The sequence below is a fragment of the Sorex fumeus genome, unplaced genomic scaffold (assembly GCF_029834395.1).
Source record: "Sorex fumeus unplaced genomic scaffold, SorFum_2.1 ptg000051l, whole genome shotgun sequence".
Taxonomy (NCBI): Eukaryota; Metazoa; Chordata; class Mammalia; order Eulipotyphla; family Soricidae; genus Sorex; species Sorex fumeus.
In genome coordinates, this window is record NW_026606108.1 from 9328806 (window position 1) to 9346222 (window position 17417).

Below are 17417 nucleotides of genomic sequence, written 5' to 3' on the forward strand. Positions count from 1 at the left end.
GCAGAAGGATGCCAACGATTTGGTCTTAGCAATTAATTGTTTTAGAAATCTCTTTCTAGTGTCCAATGCTGCGATAGCAGGTAGTTCTTCACGAGCCTCAGATGCAGAGAAAACGTGGGTACACCAGCACCGTCCTCTGAAAGGCCCAGGGGACTGAGGATGAGGAGGGGGTGAAGTGGTTCGAAGGAGATGCCCTGTCAAGAGGGCAGACAAGGTCAAAGGTCAATCCAACGGGTCAGTTCTCCCAGAGGATGTGTGGGTCTGATCTGCAGGGCAGCTAGTTTCACCTCCTGCTCCAGAGTGACGAGGAGACACCCTTGTTTCTGGCTTGCTTCCTTTGACCAACAATGTGGGAACGTGGGAGCACGCAAGCCCATGTCCGTGTGCATGGAAAGAAGGGGTGCAAAAGCACAAAGAGGGTGTCCGTGGCAGGCCTCACACAGAGACCCTGTAACACATGAGTTGGACCACTGGCCCCTGCTGATACCATCAACCCAATACCTAATGGAGGACGGCAGCCCAGCTGGGGTGACCAGTGGGTGGGTCGGGGGGCTATGCTCTAGAGGGCACTGCGCTTCTTCCGAAGGGGACTGTGGCTGCTGTAGGTTTTCAGCTCCGAGTACTGCACCTGTGAAAACAGACAGACTTGACAGGGGCGCTGGGGTAACCAGAGCTCGCCACCGTGTGTGTTAATGGTTCCCCAAGGAGCTGTCCGGGCCCAGCAGGCAGGTTCAAAGGTAATGAATCATTTTCTAAACACAGGAACACGAAGGAGGGATTAATTGCAGGAAGGATTTGAGAAGTCATGTATCATTTTGGGAAATCCAAATACTAAAAGCAGGTATTTTTTTTTTCTAATGAGACGTGTACATTTGCTTCTTTTCAACCTGCTCTGGGCTGTTGCAAGAGGATTTTGGTTTTGTGGGTGTCTGACTCCCACCCCCACACACACACCCCACATGCTTAATCACTGTTTCCTGGGAATGTTTATCCTAATATAGGACGCAGCAACTTGGTAAGAATTACTCATTTCAAAAAAATATCTAAAATCTTGAAGGGGAAAAAAAAAACCACCCAACCCTCTGCAATGTTTTGCCAGTGAAGGGGTGAGTGGGGTGGGGGAGGGAAGGGGGCAAAATAGAAGCCTGGGCAAGGCCTTATAGAGATTTCTCTTAAAGACAAATTTCAGGGCCAGAGCAATAGCACAGTGGGGAGGGCACTTGCCTTACACACAGCTGACTCGGGTTCGATTCCCAGTATCCCATAGGTTCCCCCAAACACCGCCAGGAGTCATTCCTGAGTGCAGAGACTGGAGTAACCTCTGAGCCACACTGGGTGTGGCCCCCAAAACAAAAAGCAAACAAACAAAAACAAACAAACAAACCCTAATAAATGTCATTCACAATGCAATGACAAAACATCTGTAATAAAGATAAATGTGTGGGGACAGAAGATCTAGTACTTTGCTATTGGAATGGACCTGGCTGGAGACCCTCCACCTCTTCTGGGAGGATGTGCCTTCACTGTGTCCCTCTGCATTCCTGCTCTTGGGGGCAGATGCCTGGACTAGGCCCCCACGATCCTGGGGGAAGCAGGCAGGCAATTTCTGCTTTTCAAGGCTGCAGGTAGGCCCTCAAGTGGCCAGGGATACTGATGGAACTTGGCAGCTCCCTATCCATAGGCGCCGTGTAGCTGCGTGAGATTGGGTAGGAAGGGAGAGTTTCGTATAAAGGATGGCTCTACCACTCCTATGCGATCTCCATCTCTAGCATCTGTGGACCATGGGCCCCTTCAGGGGAAGCTGAGTCACACTTTGTAAAAGGCTGACAGCCAAGAGCCCTTTTCTCCCAATTTCCCAAAGGAGACGGCGGGGGTGGGGTGGTGGGACTAGGGGCAGGAGGCAGGGCTCAGACCAGCCTCACTTCATTCAGTGCAGTATAAAGCAGGGCCAGATAACTATTCTGTAATTTGGCCTTGCAGAAGGGAATGCACAAGTTCTGACTTACAGGACGCATTTTATTTTAGGGTCCCATCTGGTGGTGCTTAGGGTTGACTCCTGGCTCCATGCTCGGAGAGCACTCCTGGAGGATCTTAGGGATCCACTGTGGTGCCAGGGGTTGAACCCAAGTTGGCCACTTGCAACACAAGTTTTCTAGTGGCTGAACTATCTCTCCAGCGCTACAGAATGGATCTTATCAGAGGAAAGAGGAAGATTAAGTTCAGGTTCTTTCAGCCCTATCGCTCCACTGTGCTATTTCAGGGGCTTATAACAGAGAAACCACTTATGCATAGGACCTTGGGGTGAAAAATCAATGTATACTTTGGCTTGAGATTCTCTCGGATCATAAAGGATGGTGGGAGTTCATGCTGTGCTCCACGCATCCACCTGGTCTATGAGCTCTATTCTGCATGAGGCAAATTGGTGTATCTGCTCTTTGTACTCTGGCCAGAACTCAGCCCCCTCAGCATCAAGGAGGGGGCCGGATCAGGACTGCTCCACGGGCTGTCTTGGCATTGTTGCTGCTGGTAATCTCGATGGAGCCACAGAAATGGGGCACTGCTTGCCTAAGTGACTGTTACCTGCAGATAATATCCTGATTGATCTCAAGATTATTTCACGCAGCCTCTGCTGCTCTGTAAAGGAGGAGCTTTGCCCTTCTTCACACTCCCAGATCTTTACAAGGAAAAGGAAAGAAGGGACACCTGGGAGATAATCGAATCAAAGAAGCAAAAGTCTAACCCTCCTGCTTACCATGTCGCCCCCTCTCCCTAAATGCTTCAGAGGAGGCGGTGGTGGAAATGAAGCAACAGTCCTTCAACTTTGAATCTCAAGTCCCTGACCCCCACCCCGACCAACTCACTGGAACCTTCCTATCCTCTCCACAAAGGCAAGTGAACACACAAAGGGACAAATGCCTGTGGCCCTTCAGTCCCCTAGGGCAAGTTCCAGGTCATTTTTTTTTTCAGGAGCTCTTTATTTCAGGATGACTTTTCCCCCAGCTGCCTCAGGCTTTGGATAAAGATTTTCCTGCCACTTGCCAGCAAGCCAGTGCTCTTAAGAGATTTTCCATGCCTCCTATCAGTGGAAGGCTCCAGACTCCTTTGGCTCAGGGGATTGGCCAGACACTGGTGGTGCCCCTACCACACACACATACATATGCACACACAACCGCCACACCCACGGGCAGTGACCAGGGATCAAATACCTTTTGCACATCAGATGGGACTCTGGAGAGGAAGTCCAGCAGCTCATTATTGTCAATGGCGTAGGGGTTCCGAAGCTTCTTAGTAAATTTATTTATGCCTGAAAAACAGAAACACCCAGAAGGTGTCTATCTAGCTGTCAGTCCATCCATCCATCGACCTGTCTATGAATCTATCTCTAGAATTTATCATAAGTTATCATCTACTTGTATTTTACCTATCCATCCGTCTATTTGTCAGCCTACTGTCCATCTGTCAATCTATCCATCTTTATGACTAGTCATCCATATATCTGTATCTATCTATCTGTCTATTTACTCATTAGCCTATTCCTCATCTGTCAATATGCCAATCCACCTGCCTAACTATCCATGCATCCATTCATCCATCCAACACCTCCCATCCATCCATCTCCTTCCATCCATCCATTCATCCATCTCCTTCCATCCATCCATCCATTCATCCATCCATCCATCCATCCATCCATCTCCTACCATCCATCCATCCTCCATTCATCCACCTGCCTTTAAAAATTTTCCAGGTTGAGAAAAGGGAGCATTCACATAGAAAACAGTGCAACAACAATGGCCAAAGTCCCAATCCTGAAAACATCACTGACCACTGAGATGGAAGGATGGGTGGATAGATGGGTGAATGGGGATGAATGGATAAATGGATGGTAGAAAGGGAAGAATAGATGGAAGGATGGAAGGAGATGGATGAATGGGAGGTACTGGATGGATGGTTAGATGGATAGACATATTGACAGATGAGTAGTAGGCTGATGAGTAGATGCTTAGATAGACAGATGGATAGATACAAATATATGGATCACTAGTCATATAGATGGATAGATTGACGGACGGACAGTAGGCTAACAAATGCCTCTTCAACAGCAAGGACACAGGGAGCCAAACAAAGCATCCTACTCCATTCTGCTGTGAAAATCCCATCCCGGCACCAGCAGTATAGCAGAAACACCTGCTAAGACTGAGGAGCCCAGGGTTTGGGGGTAAGGCTCATTTATAGCACAGAAAACCCACATGGCACCTGGGACCATGGCATCAACAGTTACACAAAGTCCCAGCTTGAACACTGGGGACCTGGGTGGCAGAGGGCAGTAGGGGGATGGGCTGCTTAAAAGACCACAGTGATCTCTGTGCTCCGCACATCTCATTTTCACAGCCTTCTCCTGCCCCTCTCCCCCCTGCACAGAACCCAACATGCAGATGGGGCCTCAGACTTTGTGAGCTGGGGAAAGAAGATTCCAAGAAAATCATTCTGGGGCAGCTGATGATCTGCATGGCCCTTGCATTGGATGTGGGCTGGCGTCAAGGTCTAAACTGATGTCAAGGTCGCAGTTGAGTGATCCAAGGTCTGTGACACCCAGCAAATCTGATTATGTTTCTGTTCTCATTAAATATCATTTTGCTTCAATCTAGAGACTGGACTTCCTGTGTAGCAATATACCTTGGGCCACCCTGCCGACCTTGGGCCACCATGCCAACGTCCAGCCAATTCTTTGTTGGGTCACACCGGGTGTCTGCTCTGCACATGGCGACCAGAGTCTTGGAGGAAATAAATGCTTGGTGATTGGGCTGGGGAAGGCTCCAGACCAACAATCCCCTTTCTCTCTCCATATTGGGCGGGGTGGGGTCGGAGCAGGGACAACCCCTAATGGTGCTCAGGGCTTGCTCCTGGTGGGCTTGGAGGACAAACTGGGATGCTAGGGACTGAACTCACATGTTAGGCAAGTGCCTCACCTACTGCTTTATCTCTCTGGTCCAGGAGCACCTTCCTCTCTGGTTAAAGAGAGCTCAGGTTAAAAGCCTTTCTTCCCGCTCCAGGTCAGCTTCATGACTCTGGTGCAGCTCTCCACCAGCATTTCTTTATGTGAAACTGTTCTCGCTAAGTTTCCGCTAACAGCATTTAATTGGAGCGCGGGCTTTCTAGCAGAAGAAAAAAGGCAAGGCAAAGCAAGGAGGAGAAGACCAAGATGCACTGAGGAAAGAGGTCTCTTCCATGGTAAACGATAGAGTGCATGCATCTGGTGTCTGTATAGTGAGCAGCAACGCAGGGATAATATCCCAACCAAGCACAACACCACATTCCTAAGTTGCGAAGAAGATTACAAACCTGTGCAGAAGCTCACAGGCACCCATGAGGGCCCAGAGAACTCCAGAGAACACAGGGACAGCTGAAACTCAAGAGGGTTCACTAGGTTCCCCAAGCCTGCCAAGAGTCATCCCTGAGCACAGAGCCAGGAGCAAGCCCTCAGCACTGCCAGGTATGGTCCAAATATCCAAGGAAAAAAAAGGGGGGGGGGGGATTCTATATCAGAAATGTTTGGAGTTACTTAGTTTTTTTCAAGAGTCTTGCCATGAATATGTAAATTTGACTGGAGAAGAAGGAGGAGAAAGAGGAGAAATAGCTTCTGTCTTGGGGGGGTCACTGAATTCAGCTATGCTCAGGGCTTACTTCTGGCTCTGTGCTCAGGGATCATTCCTGGTGGTGTTGGGGAGACCATATGAGGTGCTGGGGATTGAAGCCTGGTCGATCACATGAAAGGCAAGCACCCGATCCACTGTACTCTCTCTCCAGCCCTCAGGTTGTAGCTTTTATCTGTCCTTTCAGATGTCCAGCCTGTGCTTATAGAATAAAGAAGCTCGAAACAATCGCTTCCATTTGGAACTTCCCACCAGATCTTCACATGTTGGAGCGAAGATGATTAAAGGACTCAGGAACCACATAACAGAGAACCCAGACTGGCAGACTCTTAAGGAAGGATCACTAGTTTCTCAACAACTAATTTCCTTGCCGTGCATCCTCTCCTTTCCTCTACTCAGAGCTCACCCATTCCACACCCCAGTATTCACCAACGTAGTGTGCATGCTGTCCAATTATTCACTAGGTCATAAAGGAAGTCAAGGCATCTCATTTCAAACTTGTGCTTTTTCCTTTGGGCTCCTTAAAAAAGCAGCTAGACGTTCTATCGGCACACCACCACTGGTCCTGGTAAACAGCAGCTTCCTCTCCTTTCAGACCAATTAGGAAGTGACCAAGTGATCTTCCTTCTACCTGCTTCCTGCTCCCCTGCCTCCACCCCCACCACATCCCTTCAGTACTTGGGATTTCATTAAAGAACTGGGTTATTTTTCCCAAGGAGGGATGAAGTATCAGGAACTGCTCTGCAACCTGCAGATCGCCTTTCTTCAGAGGATAAAGGGCACAAAGCAGGTGTTTGCTCACTGTGTGAATAACGGTATTTCTCAAAGTTTCTGGGCCACAGTGAGAGATTATTCAAGGGTATTCATGGCTCTGAAAGCCCAAAGGGAAATCGCACGCACAATCACATTTTTATTTGATTGCAATTATGCAAGAGGCCTATAAATATCGCTGCTGATTGTTCATGCAACTGCCCTTTCTCAGGGAGGTCCTGGAAATTTTTGTTTCCGAAATGCTTTCCTTCATCTTCTCTTTAATTGCCAGCAAGAGCACATTTAAAGTTTATGGTCGCGCTTTAAAAGTGAGTAATTGGTTCTCACCTGCAATTGATTGCTAGCCAAAGAAAAAGAAAAAAAAAAAAAGAACCATGCCAAACTTACCCCAGATTAAAATGATGTAGCGAAGAGGAATGAAATACAGCATGATGGTGGCCACCACTAGAACCAGACAGGCCAGGAACGAGAGGAAGGGGACCGTCCAGTTGAAAGTGCTGCAGAAAGACCAAACAGATATCATTTTCAGGGCGACCTCTAATCCATACTCATTCAGCCACGTCTGTGCCTTAGTTCAAAAACCAATAAGATTTTTGAGGAAACTTTCTCTGAAAACCTGAAGATCAAAAATGGCCAAATGGCCAGGAGTCTCAAGACTGAGTCCACTTGTCTGTCTGAGGGCTCAGGCTGCCATGAAGGTGGCGGGAGGAGTGATGGCCAGGATTTGACTGTCCAGAGGGAATTATACACCTATACACAATTCTGCAATTTTGTTACCACAGTTCTGTGCAGAGGGAGTTTCAAATCTCATGGGGAGGGGGAGGGGTGGGAACACTTGGAAATGCAGATTTCTCACTCCACTGACAGAGCTGCCAGAAAAATTCTTAAGCAAGGGGACATATAGCCACACCCAGCAGTGCTCAGGGCTTACTCCGGACTCTGACCTCAGGGATCGTTCCTGGCAGGGCTCTGGGGATCCTGAGGTGTCCGGTATCACATCCAACTTGGTTTCTTGCAAGGCAAGCACCTTACCCACTGTATTATTGCTCCGGAATCAAATAATAATTATCCCGAGAAGGCCTTGAGAGAGGTGCACAGGTCATCTGGGTGAAGCTCTGTAAATTCTCGGCAGTTGGAACCGGTGGTGTGATGTGAGACCTAAGCATGCAGTGCTGCTCTGGTTCTGTGGTTCTGAGAGTCCCCCCAGAACACCCACCCAGTGGTGCTCAGGGGCTGTGAGGACTGCACCAATGGTGCTCAAAGGACCACGCAGTGCTGGAGACCAGACAGGGCCCATTTCTGTACTATCCTAACCCATGGCGCTACATCTGGTCTCCTAAGCACTGCCTGAGCAGGCCCTGAGCACCACCAGATGTGCCCCACCCCCCAAACTAAAAACAAAATAAACACTCAGACACTCGCCTTCATTTATTTGGCCAGTCAGACTCAGCAGCATGTCCAGAGAATATCATTTTCAAGACTCCAAAGGACAGAGGTTGCAGTAGGTCACACCAGCCAGATCCATGCCCCTCCCTTCTCCCCTTCACATCAGTGGAACCCCAACTTCTCCAATTCCTCAGGCTGGATTAGAGACATTCGCTTGTCTCTTCCACCCATAGGAATAAAACCAACTTGTATGAGATACCATGACTGCTTTTTGTGGGCAAGACCCACAAAAAGGTTGCTTTCTTTCTTGTGCAAGATGCTCAGCAGTGCTCCCTCTTGGGATGCTTGCTCCTCAAACCCTGGCCTCGAGCTCCCAGTCTCTGTGTCTCTGCTTCATCCTTTGTCCTTGTCAACACTTCACTCTGACATTCAAATGCAAGAGGTGCCCATTCATCCCTCCCTGGAATGCCCTCGGCACTTGTTTTCTGTTCTCATCAGTCTTGTTTCCAACATGCCAACTTCTTAGCCAGGCAAAGTTCTTGGTATGTCTCCCTCCACAGCATTTGTGGAGTTCACACCTGTGTCAGGCCCACCTCAATCTCACAAGCTCCTCCCTGGAGACTCCTCCAGAAAGAAAATGAGCATGTGTGTTGGCGTCTCCACCCCACAATGCCAAGACCAAGAACATGCCTTGTTCTTGCAACTCAGCCCACTTGCTGTCTGGGATCACAGAGAGGTTACACGCTAAGCTTTAAATGGCAACATCCAGTAGAAACGCATGTTGGAACTTTGTCTAATGATCAATGATGGTGATCAAAGAAGGGTGAGGAGAACAGGTGGAAGAGAGAAACACAGTTCATCCCATGTCAGGTTCAGCCATTGTGTGTGGAGATCCGGCCCCTCCATCACAGGAAAGCCTTAATTCAGAGTTTTCTTGGGAGGTTTATTTATTTAAACCTTATTTATCAAGGAGTTGCCAAAGAGAGCTGGGCGAAAGTTCTTCCTGGCTCTTATGCACAGAATTACAATGGAATTCCAACAGAGTGACACATGGCACCCCCCTTACCCGGCCCACAGGAACTTGGAGGTCACTGTGATAATGAATGGCAACAGAATGAATAGCAGTCCAGCCTCCTCAGGAGCCTTCCTGTGTCACAGCTGGGCAGAACAGTGCCCTGGTTCATGGCTGAAAATACGTCCCAGACATGGCTACCACAGCTGTGCTGGCCACTGCCTCCCCCTCCCCACGCCCCCCCCACAAAGCTCTGTGGTACTGGGGGCCTGTTTAAATCACGATGTCCTCTCCACTCTGAAGACACATTGCCTTGACTATTGTTAAGTGCACAACGGCGACATTTGTCTATTAAGGACAATCAAGCACAGAGACGGTTGTACCAAGCCAAGAGCCAGTCTTCTTCCTGGGTCCAGCCCCCCATTTCCACATCCTCTTTCCCTTATGCTGCCAGATCCCTCTCTCCATTTTATTTTTGCTTTTTGGGGTCACATCTGGCGATGCTCAGGGGTTACTCCTGGCTCTGTACTCAGGAATTACTCCTATCAGTGCCCGGGGACCATATGAAATGCCAGGGATTGAAGCCAGTTCACCCATATGCAAGGCTAAAACCCTACCTGCTATACTATCGCTCCAGCCCCGCTCTCAATAGTTTTATTGCCTTCTTCCCCTGGCCCTATCCACTACAGGACCCACATGATCTTCCTCACCTCCAAACAGTGCCACTGTCCTTCCCAAATATACAGGCATGCTCAATGCACACATTGTATCTTGCAAGCACATGGAACTCCCATCTACTGAAATTCCAATTCACTGATTCCAGATCCACCTGTTCTTCCCAGTCTCAGAGAGGCTCTCTCTTTCTCTCTCTCTCTCTCTCTCTCTCTCTCTCTCTCTCTCTCTCTCTCTCTCTCTCTCTCTCTCTCTCTCTCCCCTCTCTCTCCTTTTCTGTGCCTTTTCTGAACTGATCAGACCTCTCTTCATGTATGCTGCCTCACCCCTCACCAGCAGCAATATTACCAAATTCTAACAGTCTTGGGAATGGTTCTTCTCCCTCACTGCAAAGAGGAGCCCTGGAGCGAAATGCTGGGTGAGTGCTGACTTGAGGAGGGTACAGGTGTGAAAGTCTGAGCTCCATGCTTTACTAGTGACCTGTGTAATCCCACACCATGACTCGCTCCCCCAGTCTGTGAAATGGGGATGCTAGTGGTGCCAACTGCAAATGCTTATTGGAATCACACAAGCTTTGATTCAGTCCTTCGAGAATAAGATGTATCCTGAAAATAAGATGTATCGAGGGTTCAGGCCATGGTCTGATGGCCCATGTCATGTCTGCATCACTGCTGGGGTTGTGTATCTAGCTCTTAGATCTGGTGGGTGCCTAGAACTCTATGACTACGCATTGGGATGAGTGAATATGGGATTCTAATACTTGCTCCTCTTCAAGTCACCATTTTTTCACTACCACTGAAGCATTTGTTAAGAAATTAAGAGGGAAAATTTGGGAATTTTTCATAAGCTTCTGTGTACCCTAGAGGAATAAAGCTGTTCGGCATCATTAGAGGTAAATCCAAATCAAACTGCTGTCACTTTTTTTTTCTTTTAAGACATGGATAGTGTGGTGGGACCAGAGAGATAGCACAACAGGTAGGACATTTGCCTTGTATGCAGCGGACCCAAGTTCAATCCCCGCCATCCCATATAGTCCCCTGAGCATCAGCAGAAATGATTCCTGGGTGCAGAGCAAGGAGTGGATGAGTCCTGAGTGCAGAGTCAGGAGTAAGCCCTGAGCATTGTTGGGTGTGGCCTCCAAACAAACAAAAAATCATAAGGGGGGGGAGAGGGGAGAGGAATAGCTAAACTCACCCAAGATCCTTGAAGATAGTTCTTAAATTATTTTTTAAAGTTTGAAAGAAACATACTTTCTAGGGGCTGTAGCGATAGCACAGCGGGTAGGGTGTTTGCCTTGCATGCGACCGACCTGGGTTCGATTCCCAGCATATGGTCCCCTGAGCACCGCCAGGAGTAATTCCTGAGAGCCAGGAGTAACCCCTGTGCATTGCCGGGTGTAACCCAAAAAGCAAAAAATAAAAAAATAAAAGAAACATACTTTCTATACCAGTAATAAATGGACACTGAGAGTTTCATGTGATAAATAACTAAGAAAGGAGGTGAGTATCTATAAAAAAGCCCCATGTTCATGATTTATGGTCCTTGGTTAACAGATAGTTAATTGTTCTTAATGGTCCTGAGCAGCATGTATTGATTTTCTTGCTTCTTGATGAACTTCCACTTGGTTTTCAGCACAAATCTGAGTGCCTTCTTCATGCACAAAATTTGTAAACGAATTCTAGCATTCTTAGAGAATTCCATGCATTTCAGTTTTGAAGTTTCATTATATTTCATGACTCATAAAGAAAAGTCACAGTCAATCTTTAGGAAGAAAAACTTGCCTGATGGTTCTAGATTTAAAGCATTGGGGTGCAAGGGAGGGGAGGAAGAAGTGACAATTCAATAGGACAAAAGTCAAAGAACTCAGACCCTATATATCAGAGACTACCTGGAATTTCTAATGGTACTGGGGGACTCCATTGTCATATACAGTGATGCTCATGCTCGGTTGAGGGTTGGGGCAGGGGGGTTGCGTGGTGCCAGAAATCAAGACCAGATCAGGGACCTGCTAGGCATGTGCCCCAACTGCTATACTATCTCCTGGCCTCTTGCTTCTCCTTTTTAGTTCTGATCCATCATCTACTTTTTTTTTAATCAAGAGTTTATTAGCTCAGTCAGGATATTTCCTGAGACAGGAAGGGAGCACTCAATCATATAAGTTACTTGAACAGTGTTATAAGTTGGGACATCTGGTCAGCCAGTTGATTTGGTGGCTCCGAGTCCTACAGCCCTCCCTCCCTCCCTGTGGATGGCAGACATACTTGAAAAAGCACAAGGCAAACACACAACTCACTTTTTAATTCTTTCTCCTACAGAAGCCACTTCCTCCAGGATGTTCTGAACGGTCGAGATGATATCCTGCACCATATAGATTCTCTCAATTAGCCCCTTCTTTTCAGATTCCTAAGGAAGGAAGGCAAGATTTAAAAGTTAATGCTGTTAACTTCGTTTGGCTGCCCCACTCTGGAATTTGAAGCAAATAATGTCTGTCTTCTTTTCTGTATGTACAATCATATACGATAGAATTCTTGATCCACAAAACATCAAGTCTAACTCTGCTCATAGAGACCTGGAAAACGAAGGTAGCTGATGACAAAAGATGACAGTGAAAATTTTTTTTCCTGCTGCTGCAACAGAAGATTGTTATGGAACTAGACTCAAACTTACTTACAAGTGTTTGGTTAATAATTAATTTCACACCATTCGAAGCCTGAGTAAGAATTAAGAATTCTTATTTAATTCCAAAAAATTATGAAAATGATTCAAGTATTGGGGTGGAGAGGATTCCAGAAAGTGAAGATATTGTGACACTCTTTCCAATACTTTCATATTCACGTGCACTCTAATATCACTGGGACTGAGTTCGTTTCCTCACAGTTCTTGCCTAGGCAGGTGATTGTTGTCACTGGCCCTAAGATCTAAGGAGCCAATACTACAAATAACCGTCACCAAAAAAAAAAAAAAGAAGAAACCACCCTCCATTTCTCCATTTTCAATCTCAAATCTTACTCGGCTCCTGGGGCATGTACAAGGAGAGAATGAGAAACTATCTTCCCCAGGAGGCTGCTGGTACAAGGAGCAAGAAGGCAGAAATGGCACCAACTTCCTTTCCCAACCATCTGCCCTTGTTCATGAAGTGACTGTACTGGAAGTGGCCAAAGAGAAGGCAAAGTATCACTACTCCCCCTATTTAAGGGTGTTGACACGGGTTGAATAACTTCCCACCATCTGGACTGTACTTTACTCAACCTTTTCGAAGTACAGATGGACAAGTCAATTTACCCTTGCAACAGTAAACTTCAACTCTCCCATTCTACCCAATTTAAAATTTCATATTTCTCTTCCTCCTATAACTGGGTCTCTCTCTTATCTCTCTCTGTCTCTCTCTCTGTATCTCTCCAATTCTATCTGCTGCCAGAAAGACCTTAATCCACTCTCAGCAATCCACCATCTATTCATGGGCACAATGGTGAACCCCACCCTCCCCCACAACCCGCACGCTCTCCTCTCCCCTCCCCTGCCCCATCTCAGCCACATAAGTATTCATATTTATAAAGCAGGATTTGAAAGCACCAGGGAATTTGACCCAAAGGGCAAAAGTGGCTTCCTCTGATCAGCAGCAGAGAGTTTAGGTCAAAACAATTTCTCTGGAGAATGACTCAAATTTCCATGTGGCTCAGTTTTGTAAAACTGCCCTTTTTCAGTTGACTGATTTCCCACCCACCCCCACATCCCTCCATGAAATACCCAAAGACTGAGTCCTGGTTGTAAAGCAAGCATGTAAGCATCCCCACTAATAAACAAGTCTTACAAAATCTTTTTACTATTTTAGCAAATTTGAGGTTTGAATTTTTTAAAAATCCAAGATTTTTCTGAAGAGACCTAACCTATGTAGGGACTCCAATACAGGATTCAGATCTACATACTACATACTCTTATGAGTGAAAGTCATCAGAATTATAAAAATTTAAAATATTTGTCAACTGATAACTTAGTTCAAGTTGGAGCTACACAATTTTGTTTTTCAAATTTTCATAAATAAGCTATTTCAAAAATTAAAAAATACCTAGTGGACACTGGAACAAAAAATACCTGTTTATATTATTATAACACTGTAGCACTGTCCTCCCGTTGTTCACTGATTTGCTCAAGCAGGCAGTTTTTATTATTATAATATTTAAAAATTATTCAAGGGGCCAGAGAGATAGAACAACAGGTAAGGTGTTTGCCTTACACACAGTCAACCCAGGTTTGATCCCCAACACCAGACAGGTCCTCCAAAAACTACCAGGAGTGATTCTTGAGCACAGAGTTAAAAGCAAACCCTGAACACAGCCAGGTGTATACAAACCTAACTACATTTTTATAAAAATTATGCTAATGGAGAGTTAAAAATCTCTCAAAGAAAAATTATTATTTCTTCTTTTAAACATATCATTACATTTCTTTGTTCCATTTCTTTATAAGCATTACTTTTCCAAAGCTGGAAGGTTTAGTGTCATCTTTCCATGTATACTCTATAAAGTTACTTTAAACTTTCTCACAGTTACCTTCTAAGGTCAATAAGTGGGTACATTTAATTGTCTCTATAGTCAACATAACTCCAGTTTTGAAAAATTCTCTTTAGGCTCTGAGATGCCTTGAAAACTCAGGGGGAAAAAAACTGTACTGTTTGGGGAATACTCTCAATTCTGTTTTTCAAATATTGAAATCTGTACATATTTCAGCCTACGTATTTTCAAAGGCACTCTATTTTTGTACTCATTCACAGGAACCTTTTCCTGTCAAACTATTTTTTCAAGACAAAGCTTCAAAGAAGCTGTCACTTTGAATCTTCTGAATGTTTAACAAAATTTCTGCAAAAAAATAAATAAATGGCTTCTTCATTTTTTTCATTCCTATCAGGGGGGAGTGTGTGGTGTGTGTGTATCCTATTAAAAAATAAACCTTTCCTACCAACTGCAATTGTTTGAAGTGTAACATCATAATTTAAATGCTGATTTGTGCACTGAATTTGCATGAATATTTACTGGTGCTGAATACCCCATTCTTTTGTAGAGAATATCCCCAGCTCTTGTAGAGAAAAAAAGAATCCTTTTTTTGGCCTGCTCTTTTAAATTCAATAAAAATGTCCAAAGATGAAGATATTCATCACCTAAGCCATCTAAGTTTTTGAGGAGAATTTTCCAATTGATGATTGTCCAAAGGGCAACAACAACCAAAAATATCTGAAAATCACTCTCCTGTTTTTTTTTTTTTTAACAAGCGTACAAGAGCTTGGAGAAATGTCCCAGTTCTCCTCTTAAGAGATATCCAAAGTTCCAGGTATTCCTAAAATCAGATGGATTGATCAGACCTAGGAGAAAGAAGAAATACAAGAAATACACAAGCAAGCTGAGTGTATTTTTATTTCTGTCTTTTTAATTTTTTTGTTTTTGATTTTGAGCCACATTCAGCAGTGCTCAGGGGTTACTTCTGGCTCTAAGCTCAGGAATTACTCCCGGCAATGCTCAGGGGCCCACATGGGAGGCCAGCGATTGAACCTGGGTCAACCACATACAAAGCAAGCACCCTCCCCACTGTACCATCTCTCTGGTATCTGAGTGTATTTTTTAATATGTGGCATATTTCTTTTCTCACTGAACAAGTGGCAAACAACCAAAATATTCAGAAAGGCTTTGTTCAATATATGACACCAAGGTGTGCAGTATTAAGGTCAACCAGAGCCTTGTAGGCCAGGCCTTTGGGGAACTCATAACCTCAAGGAATGCCAGTCACCCTGATTTACGGATATCTACAGAAATAACTTTTTTTTTAATCAAAGTAACCTGTTTTTCAGTCAAGGCAACAGGTAGAGATGAGAATTTTGTTCTATAAGGAAGATGAGGAAGTTGCCCTCTCTGTGACATGCAAGATCCCTCTTTTAACATCCAAAATACCAAAAGCAACCGGTGTTGGCGCAGATGTGGTGAGAAAGGGACTCTCCTTCACTGCTGGTGGGAATGCCGACTGGTTCAGCCCTTTTGGAAAACAGTATGAATGATTCTCAAAAAAATCAAAAATTGAGCTCCCATTTGACCCAGCAATACCACTTCTGGGAATATATCCCAGAGAGGCAAAAAAGTATAGTCAAAGTGACATCTGCACTTGTTTGTTCATTGCAGCACTGTTTACAATAGCTAGAATCTGGAAAAAACCTGAGTGCCCGAGAACAGATGACTGGTTAAAGAAACTTTGGTACATCTACACAATGGAGTACTATGCAGCTGTTAGAAAAGATGAAGTCATGAAATTTATATACAAGTGGTACTACATGGAAAGCATCATGTTAAGATAAATGAGTCAGAAAAAGAAGGAGAGACATAGAAAGATTGCATTCATCTGAGTAACATAAAGTAAAAAAATAGGAGACTAACACCCAAGAATAGCTGAGATAAGTACCAGGAGGATTGATTACTCCATGGCTTTGAGGTCAGCCGCACATGCTAGGGGAAAAGGCAGCTCAGACAGAGAAGGGAGCACCAAATAAAGGGTGTTGGGAGGTTCCTCCTAGGATAGGAGATGCATGAGAGTAGACTATAGACCAAACATGATTGGCACTCAATGTCTCTTGCAAACCACAGCACACAAAAGGAGAGAGATAACAAAAGGGAATGTCCTGCACAGAGGTAGGGTGGACTGGGGGGATGGGGGGTGGGAGGGATACTGGGATCAGTGGTGGTGGAAAATGGGTACTGGTGGGGGGATGGGTATTCAATCATTGTATAACTGAAACCCAAGCACAAAAATTTGTAAGTCTACAACTGTACCTCATGGTGTTTCACTAATAAAAAGTTTTTTAAAAAATCCCTCTTTTAACATGGATATCTCAGGATCACACATCAGTCCTTAAGCATCCTATGGATGGAAAGCTCTGGGTTGTCCTGTTGACTTTAGCATCCAGTCATTTAAATTTTTCATAAGCAGGTAACTAAATGTGAACTTTCCCCCTACAACTTGGTATCACTTTTGTTTGCTCTATCCATCTGAGAAGAACTGGGAGTAAGAGGGTGGGAGTATATGAGGATTTATGTCCTGTGCCCAGACACTACCCAACTCCTCTCTAAAATACTTTTAGGGAACAGCCAAAGAGACAATGATGAATATAAGGCACTTGCCTTGCATTGTGCCTCACCCCAGATCCATTGCCACTGCTCCATATAGTCTCCTAGACACCACCAGGCATCACTCTTGAACAAAGAGCCAAGAAAAGCCCCTACTATAGCAGGGTGTGACCCCAAAAATCAAAAACATAATATTCTTCAATGGAGTGAACATAGCTTTTCATTCGGTGGGGAAGAGGATTAGCCCTTGTCTGGATTCAAACACCAATAACCCAGGCAGGCACTGTGGCCTATCTGTGTCCATATAATCACGTTGTCATTAAATAACTTCCCAAACTAAATGTTCGAACCAAATTTGCAATGGCTCCCCTGGTGTCAGAAATGCCATCAGTTGTGAAATTAACTTTTGAAAGCTTTCACTGGATTCCATGTGCTGGATGAGAGAAATATACCACTGTTTTAGAATGAACACATTCAATTCTTCCTGGCAGCCTTGTGTCCAAATTTCATGCACGTGAAAGTCACAATGGATGTCTTATGTAAATATCCCAGAAGAAAACATTTATTTCTATTATATAAGAGCTGGGCTGGAGCGATAGCACAGCAGGTAGGCCGTTTGCTTTGCATGCGGTGACCCAGGTTCGATTCCTCCATCCCTCTTGGAGAGCCCGGCAAGCTACCGAGAATATCCCACCCTCAAAGCAGAGCCTAGCAAGCTCCCCGTATTTGATATGCCGAAAACAGTAACAACAAGTCTCACAATGGAGATATTACTGGTGCCTGCGTGAGCAAATCAATGAACAACGGGAGGACAGTGCTACA

The 17417-nt window shown here is 45.3% G+C and overlaps 1 protein-coding gene across 2 annotated transcripts in view; it reads right to left on the bottom strand.

Annotated features, from left to right (window-relative positions):
- Positions 1 to 527: 527 nt before the first annotated feature.
- Positions 528 to 17417, bottom strand: part of MCTP2 (multiple C2 and transmembrane domain containing 2) — a 131838-nt gene continuing 114948 nt past the window's right edge. For both annotated transcript variants that reach the window (XM_056124504.1, XM_056124503.1), the window contains 4 exons: positions 11786 to 11895; positions 6810 to 6919; positions 3207 to 3304; positions 528 to 628 (listed from right to left, as the gene is read on the bottom strand). In XM_056124504.1, the coding sequence (XP_055980479.1) occupies positions 560 to 628; positions 3207 to 3304; positions 6810 to 6919; positions 11786 to 11895 (387 nt within the window). In that variant the 3' untranslated portion in view covers positions 528 to 559. The remainder of the gene's footprint in view (positions 629 to 3206; positions 3305 to 6809; positions 6920 to 11785; positions 11896 to 17417) is intronic.